This window comes from Phalaenopsis equestris, unplaced genomic scaffold (assembly GCF_001263595.1).
Source record: "Phalaenopsis equestris unplaced genomic scaffold, ASM126359v1 Scaffold000094, whole genome shotgun sequence".
NCBI lineage: Eukaryota > Viridiplantae > Streptophyta > Magnoliopsida > Asparagales > Orchidaceae > Phalaenopsis > Phalaenopsis equestris.
In genome coordinates this window covers 4,688,973-4,698,180 of record NW_018164536.1, presented here as the reverse complement: position 1 = coordinate 4,698,180, position 9,208 = coordinate 4,688,973, and the positions used below count along the sequence as shown (strand labels likewise).

Below are 9,208 nucleotides of genomic sequence, written 5' to 3'. Positions count from 1 at the left end.
TATATATATGTATATATATATATATATATATATATATATGCAATTCAATTATTCAATGTAATAATTCCAATATCAGGTTGCTAGTTATAGCTGTCAGTCTCAATAACGACTGAGAAATCGAAAAACTAAGGTGCAGAAACAGTTGTGAGTTCATATTTTGGTGATCAAAATAGTGTTAAATCTCTCTCAATGGAAGCTACAGTTATTACTCGGGTAGGTTGAGTTGAAGTATTGGCTCATTGGGACCAAACAAGATACATAGATGCAATTATACCAACAATATAAATAATTATTGGCTGCAAATACTGTTAAATTATCTCACTCTTAGTCTAATAAGGGTGGTATCTTCGACCACGGTTTCCATCTCGTGACCTATCGCCGCCATCACCTGAGCCGCCGCCACGCTCGCTCCTTCGGTGTGGGGGCGGGGGCGGTCGCTGGGCTCCAGGCTGCTGCCTGAAAATAAATAAATTAAGAAATAAAAAATTAAAATGGAAGAGTATTTTGGTATCATAATGGAAGAAAGATTTACATAAAAACTTGTCCAAAAAGCAATAAAATCAATGTTTCTTACAGAACATAACCAAGGCGCCCATCTGGAAGAACCATTGGCACCATTCTCATTCCAGCAGGCATAGGACCTCTCCCATATATCATAGGCTGCATGATGAAAAATACAACAGCAGTAAGTAGGAAATAAATAAAAGGTGTATTTTGTTTTAAAAAATGTCCTCAACTATTTGGAATTTAGTCTCCAAACTCTTTTAATAATATTGGTTGAAATAATTCCTAATGAGGACTATGTTATCCTCCATTAAAAATTTATGCAGACTGATTTAAAACTTCTAGAAACTCTGGGACTACAATTGTCCCATGTAGACAATGAAATGTCAGTGATAATTTCATATGTTTAGAAATGAAATGTTATATAAATAAATATAAATGTATAGGTGTTAGACATGTAACTATATGAGAATTGTGTGGCATGTAAATAAGTCCCCAAAAAAACAATTATTAAAAAAAGGCAAAAAACAAACCTGTCTGAATCCAGTTGCACCATATCCACCACTATAAGCTCCATAAGGATCAGCAGGGTAGCCGTAATGAGGAAGTGCAGGATAACTTGGAAGGATTCCAGGCTTATGCTGGCTTTCCAACTTCTTGTCCGTTTGAGGTTTTGCCAGGGAAACCTCTATTGCATTTCCTGTAGTACGTACAAAAGCCACATTAACGTTATTACAAACATGGCATAGAAAATTATCTGATGAACTGACCAACAACAGTGCCTGCAGGTGGGTTACTTATCATGAACAAAAAACAAGAACAAGAACTCATTTCTTCAGTTTAAGAAAATTACTCCTAAAGAAAAAAATGTCACGCTTACATGCATAGCAACACAATTCTTATGTATATGCATATCCAGCACCTAAACTTTAGTGCTATGTATGTAATTATCCCTATTAATAAATATCTTGTAGAATCTATGATTTCAGCTACCCAATTCCTATGTATTTGCAATCTAACAACTAAAATTTACTCTTTGCATTAATGCCACCCAAATCTTTCATATCACATCAAAAATACCACTATTTTGACTTTTAGAAAGTGGAATATGCCTTTCCATACATAGGTAAGGTGGCGTATATGTAAAAAATTGAAGTTTAGGTGTAAAATATGTAAATATATAGGAATTGAGTCGTCTGTAACTAAATCTTCCGACCGACACATAAATACAGCTTATTCAAGATGCATGAAAATCACCATCAATGTCATATTTCCCGGTTCCTTTGACTGCCTTCAGAGCACTAGATCTCTCAGCAAAATGAACAAATCCAAAGTCTCTCTTTTGTCCAGCTTTAGCCGGCGGCAGAACAACTTTTGTAATCTCCCCATGCCGTTCAAAAGTTTCCTTCAATTTTTCTGATGTAACACTTTCTGGCAAGTTTTTCACATAGATGGCTTTCACCTGTAAAACCCAGTTTACCAAAATGATGAAAACTAAAAAATCCAAATGTCAACTGGAATGTCTATCGCATGTAAAGTTTCTTTTAAGCTACTTAAATAACAAGGGAAAAAAAAAGGACCAAAAAGCATCAAAGAAACAGCATCACAAACAGGAACAATATTTATCTTTCTAATGTCAGAATGGAAATTTTTCATTCAAACATTTCCTATCTTTAATTTAGGTTAGTCTGTCATTTTAGAATTAAATTCTGCTGCACTGGTTCAGCTTAGCATGACTATTTGCTTATATCAAATTTCCAAATAAACAAAAGTCATCCAGGCCTTTGCTAACTAAATTTAAAGATTTGTTGAAACACAAATTAGTTCTAGATAAATATTAGATTTATAACGGCAATCCCGAGCCATTATTACTAATTATTACTTGTTATTAGCCTTTATTCCTTCATTATGTATTTCCAATTTTATTTTTGTTGTGTTTTATTTCTTTCATTTATTATGACGACTGTAATTGGGTTAAAACACCCCGTCTTCTAACAATAAAATTATGTTGATCAAGTCACAAACTCAACATGGCATCAAAGTCATGGTTCTAGCCCTGGAGGTTCCACCCTAGCTACCGGCCACCTGCAAGTCTTCTCATGTAGCATGCCGGCAATCACCATCCAGCCGCAGATCCTTCCTGCCGCTAAACCTTCCAACCGGCCCTGTGCTCTTCCCACCAATCCTTCCTGCCGACAAAGAACTATCTGCCGCTTCTTTCTACTGCTAAGCCCAGCAACTCCTCTAGCCAGCCTCCCTACAGGGATTCCTCTTCTTTTTTTCAGTCGTTGGACATCCCTCTTGCCAACCTTTCTTATGTCTTTCAGGAATGGATTTTCAACACCAAGTTAAATTCAAATGGATCCTTTGAATGAAACAAGGAATGATTGGTCGCAAAAGGGTACTCATGGATCTATGAAATTGACTTTCAGGAGGCACTCCAATTGCTAAGTTAAATACTATTCGGGTTTTTTTACCTGTTGCGGTGAATCTGGATTGACATTTATACAACTAGATGCCAAAAATGTGTTCTTAAATGGAGAGCTTACAAAAGAGGTGTACATCTTTCTCACTCCTGGCTTTAACTCTATTGTCTCTAGAGGGCAAGTATGCAGACTGAGAAAGTCCATCTATGGGCTAAAGCAGTCCCCAAGAGCCTAGTTCGACAAGTTCACAAAGGCGTCCATGAGCCACGATTTTACTTGGGTTCAATCAGATCACATTCTCTTCTTTCTACATTCCTCTAATAGTCAGATAGATGTCCTTATTATCTATGTTGAGGATATTACTCTTACACGTAACGATCTCCCAGCATTAAAATCTTTGAATGATATTCTTATTACATCCTTTGAAATGAAAGGCTTCGAATCTCTCTGGTACTTCTTAGACATGACAGTGGTTCGGTCATATCGGTGCATTTGTCTGTCTCAGCGCAAATATGCGATTGATCTGTTAACAAAAACAACTTTCTTTTGTGCAAATTTGTTATTGTTCCTATGGATCAAAATGAAAAATTATTAGAAATTCACAAATATTGTGTCTGTCAACAAGACTAATTACCAGCGCTTTGTGAAGAAACTTATCTACCTCACTCATACTCACCTCGGCATATGCCACGTAATTGGTATAATAAGTCAACTTATGCATGACCCCTATGAACACTATCTTCAAGCTGTTCACCAGATTCTTCGCTATTTAAGAACTTATGCATGACCCCTATGAACACTATCTTCAAGTTGTTCACCAGATTCTTCGTTATTTAAGTACACCAGACTCAGGTTTGTTTTTCTCTCATCACACCTCTCGGACTATTGTTGTTTACACGGATGTTGATTGGGCCTGATCGGTACATGATCGACGTCCACATCAAGGTACTACTCCTTAATATGAGGAAACCTTGTACAGTAAATGATTGCCCGCAGTAGTGCTGAAATTGAATTTTGATCCATGTCCTTGGAGATCTGTGAAGCTCTCTAGTTACACATCATGCTACGTGAACATATGCCAACTTTTGTCTCAATACAACTATTATGTGATAATAAATTCGTCATCTGCATCGCTCACAATTCAATCCAGCATGATCGTACCAAACATGTGTAGATTGACAAACACTTCACTAGAGAAAAAATTGGGTTTAGGAAAATTTGTGTTCCTTTTGTGCCCTTCAATAGTCAACTAGCAGATATCCTCACCAAGAATCATCTTCGTCCTTTGTTCAATGAATTCAAATCCAAGTTGAACATGACTAGCATCTATTAGATTTATAACGAGAATCTCTATTCATTTTTACTTATTATTACTTGTTATTAGCTTTTATTCCTCCATTATGTATTTTCTATTTTATTTTATTCTATTTTATTTCTTTCCTTTATTGTGTCGATTGTAATTGGGTTTAAATACTCCATCTTCTATCAACAAATTATGTTGCTCTACTCAAAATCTCCATAATAAAGATAGCATAGTAACAGTTACAAATCCAACACCATGAAAACCTTGATTTCATATATTTCACCACTCAAATCAAAAAATGTATCACTAAATTTCTGGAAATCATAATAACGATGACAAGTACAAATTAAATACATCAAAATAAAAAAAAATAGATAATGAGTCCATTAATGAGTCTCCAACTTGAGAACTACAACAATAAGAAGGGGCTTGTCAAGATTAATTTCACTAGAGGCACAATAAATGTCCTTTAACAGTTACAGGGAGTAGCACCCATCCAAGGTATTTGTGAAGATAAGTGGTAAGTGCAATACAAGAGTTATCTAATTTTGGGTCAAAAAATTAAAAATAAAAGACATCGAACAGTGAGCCATAAGATTAATAGAAAGGGAAAGTGTTAAAGTGAAAAGGGATATGATGCCAAAAAAAAAAATACCAAGAAGAAAATTTGGGCATCGGGAGAAAGAGAGTAAGAGGAGATGAGAACAAATAGAAGCCAACAAGTGTAAAAAAAAAAAAGAGGAGTTTAGCAAATACATTTAATCCAATCCATTCAGCCATTTACAAGTTACAAATCTAAATCTCTACTTGTAGAAATACGCTACAATGATAAAACCAATTCTTTGAATTCAAAAATAGAAGCCTATTTACACTATATTAATTCAAATAATGTAAATTCAAATCTGAGATCATCCTAAAAGGATAATATTTCTAATAAAATAAATAAACGCAACTAAAATCCTAAGAAATTTAAAAATTATTGAAAATTATTGCAATGATTTCCTTGGGCCAGGAAACTATACTCCAAAACACTTACATAGAAGCTCATTATGAAAAGTCTAGCCGTCATAATGTAGATCGAGGAAGCATTTCATGAAGATATTTTGAGTATGTGTCATGCACAAATTGAATATAGAAAATAAAATATAAAGACTTCAAGCTTGATTGGAACCATGCATCACAAGTAATCTTTAAGATAGCATGGAATATCTCAGTCACATGATAGTGGCAGAAATGAGAAATTGAACTCAATCTACGATAGCGAGAGTAGCATTATAGGAAGCCGAGGCACTAGTATCTCCATCTAAAAGATTCAAGAAATATCAATAAAGATTTGTGACTAGTAAGATGAAAAAGGAACTCTAAAAAGGCATCCTGTCCGAGTTTAGCTTGAGTTCGTCTTCAAGCATTATAATTTTTCTTAGCTACTACTAGTAATAAGTCATGTTTTGGCTCATTGCATAAATAAGAACGTAATGGAACTATTTGGCATAAATAAGAAGGTAATGGAATTATTTGGCATTGATGGAGCACTAGAAATTGAAGGGATTGAAGTCTTGAACATACACATGAAATGAGTACATTTTTTTTCCTTTTGAGAAAAATTTTACTAGGCCAGAGTTGAATAACCCATAAAAGATCAATAGATATACTCGAATTCATTGGAGTGAATCTATTTATCATCAAGAATCTCTAAGCAATATTTTGTTAAATAATATCAAACTAAATTTACAGCATATACACAACAATGTTCTCCTTCCAAGGGATCCTGGTAATGAACTTCATGAAACATGTCAATTAAAAATGTTGATTACATAACTAATATCAACAATTTAAGAACTCTATATATACATTTTCTTGTTTTCACATAAATTTCTTATATAAAATTTGCATCTTGAACATTCATATATCTTTGTTAAATAGATGTCATGAAATAAAAAAGCGAACCAAAAAGCTTGAGGTGAAATTTTAAGAATATGATGTTAATCAAATGTATTGGCCAGACTATTTGATGCTTTATTTTAAGCCAGTTGTCTGCGGAGTGGCAATACAATCACACTTGTACCATAAAAGGCACAAAGCACATGACAATATGACGCAACTGCAACGTCGGGTGTGGATGAATGCAAAGAAGAGGAAGGTGTGGCTTGCAAGCAAAAGCATAAGCAGTGTCGAGAGATTGACAGCACGTTAGAGAAATCCTAGAGAAACGTCCAAGTAGAGTAGGGCTAGGCGCTTTAAATGCAAACAATGCAGGCAAGAAAGGAAGCAGTCAAGCAAGTGGCAAAAGGTAATAGATTTAGGGAGGAAATGCGGGCTTGAGTACAATGATAAACGGGATCTATGCAAAGTACAAACTTGAGGACTTGAGTGACCGAAGCAGCGTGACTGCAAGGGGTGTGTATGAATTGCGATATAAGTTGTTACAGAAAAAAAGGTGAAAGGGAGATTTTCTGGAGAAAAAGGTTAGAGTAAACACTTCTTCACCTATTGAAAGAGTGGCATGTATTTAGTGCAGCCTTATAAGAGATCCTAATTGATGTCATGCACTTAAACATGGACATAATTTATTACAATTTTAACTAAACTTCTTATTTCTCTAATTAATTTTACTTATTATTTAGATTAAGGCAAATCGCATAGAATAATTGTGATGTGAGTTTAAGCAAGATGATAAAGGTAGGCATCTTTAATATTAATCAATGCAAACAATAGAACTAATAAGAAGATCAAGTAATAGGAGAGATACACAAAAGAGTAAAAGGAAAACAACCATGATCGACCAAGAAGAAAAAGATTTGGGTATATATTTGATTTAATTCATTATATATGATAAGCACATAAGGAGAAATAATTAGAAAGATAGGCCCTCAGGAAAGGATAAATATTTGAATTCATATTTAAGACTATTTAAATTTAAATAAAAACTTAGGTATGCCTACAGATTATCTTTTGTTAATTATAATGCCTCGTTCCCAAATTTTTTTAACACAGCCTTTAGGAAGAAAGTGGAAACAACTGAAGCTTGAAACCCAATAAATTTACAGCATGCGCCTATGGATTTTGTTTCATGAAATGATGATTCAGCTCTTTCTCCCATTTTGTGTTATTTATGTCATGTAAACTACGATTTTCCTTAGTTTGTGTGGCACCTACAGCATAATTCTTGGCTTCGTCTTTTGTAATTGCTTACTCTGTTCGAGATAAGTCTGGAATTTAAAATTTTAAAATGAATTGATTCTTATATTTCTGAAGTGAGTTAATCCTGTGCCAACCAACATACTAGGCCAGGAAAGCAGAACTAAATAGATATTATGAGATGTGTGATAAGATAACTTTGGCTTGAATAAAATTTCTTCTACCAATTTCCAATCATTTGAGTGCAGCTTGAAGGGATGAACCCTTCATGTAACGTACAAGTGTAACTTGCTAATTTCTGAGAAAATTCCTCTCGGTGAACCTGAGGTGATAACTAGTTTTTCTTCTTGTCATAAACTAACTCTTTTTTTATTTCATCCAAGCCATTAGATATTGGATTATTAGTGCTCTTAATTGGTTCAAATTTGGTAAATAAATCAATTTATGAAAATTATGTTACAACTTCTAGCAAATTTGTGTAGTTTTATATAAACACTCAATTTATCAAATTATTTAGCTAATTTCATTATTAGTTTGTTTGTAATTCTAGCATTGCCTATTTATATTTAAAGAAGGTAAATGATCAAATTTCTGCAGCTTTTGAAATTTCATTTTTTGCATGTACTAATTATACACACCATAATAATTACAACAAAAAATAGTAGATCATGTGTAATCCTATAACAATTAGTATTAAAACTTATAGTTACATCATCATATCGTTTAAATGTAAGACATATTAATATGTTAGGTAAATTATTATAACTGATACAAGGTAAATAATATAGCAAAAATATGGTCAACACAAAATAATTAACACAAGGTATAGAATTACTTTCCTAAATACAATTAAGGATATATTCTTAGGACATTTCTATCGTAAACTAATGATTTGAAAGATTTCTTTCAATATTAAAAACTTAAATTTGTTGAAAAAAATTAGATGGGTATGCTAAGTTATTTTGACAAGGCATTTCAAATGAAATAAAATTAACAAGGGTTGGCACAGAATATCTTCCGTCTAATGAATATCCAGTTAAATTGCATGATCAACGCAAAGCTATAAATAAGAACAATCTAACGTATTTAAATACTAAGTAAAATTTACACATTTTAACATTAGATTATTTTGCTACAACTACACATTTCATTCACTAAAGATACTATTCAAAGCTTCATCTAGATATTTGTGCATTAAGGCGTGCTATGAGCATTCAATTAAGATTGTTACACCCGTGAAAATTCCTAAAGATAACTCAATAACAATTCATCTAAGGCCTACTTAAAATACAACAACAAAAGAATCAAATATAGCTAACGTTGCACTAAAAAAGAAAATAATAATTTGTGCATATTTGTAAGAAGTTGTTTTAAAGACAAATAATTTTTTACAATATAATAGAAATCTATATTTGATGTTAAATTTGAAATTCCGCATACCATGGATTATGTTCAAGACTTCGGATTGGTATTTGGTCAACAGTCAAAATTAGAACCTAAACTTCAACTTGATTTAGATATCATATAAAAACATAATAGCTAATGGAGATTGAACATATGTCTCAATGTGAAGTTGAACCATTCGTGACAATCCAGGGATGTCAAAACAGCTCGTTGTTCGCGAACAGCTCGTGTCGGCTCGTCAAGAAGCTAGTGTTCGGCTCGTTAATTTCGTTCGATAAGTTAACGAGCCGAACAAGAACTAAGATGTGTTCGTTCGTGTTCGACTCGTTTTGGCTCGTAATACTACTCATCAAATATATATATATATATATATATATATATATATGTGTGTGTGTGTGTGTGTGTGTGTGTGCGCGCGCGCGCGTTAGGATTA

The 9,208-nt window shown here is 33.4% G+C and overlaps 1 protein-coding gene across 2 annotated transcripts in view; it reads right to left on the bottom strand.

Moving 5' to 3' along the window:
- Positions 1–61: 61 nt before the first annotated feature.
- The window catches only part of LOC110020150 (heterogeneous nuclear ribonucleoprotein R), a 34,780-nt gene continuing 25,633 nt past the window's right edge, over positions 62–9,208 (bottom strand). For both annotated transcript variants that reach the window (XM_020718150.1, XM_020718151.1), the window contains exons 6-9: positions 1,762–1,966; positions 1,038–1,204; positions 575–660; positions 62–456 (exon numbers count right to left, since the gene is read on the bottom strand). In XM_020718150.1, the coding sequence (XP_020573809.1) occupies positions 330–456; positions 575–660; positions 1,038–1,204; positions 1,762–1,966 (585 nt within the window). In that variant the 3' untranslated portion in view covers positions 62–329. The remainder of the gene's footprint in view (positions 457–574; positions 661–1,037; positions 1,205–1,761; positions 1,967–9,208) is intronic.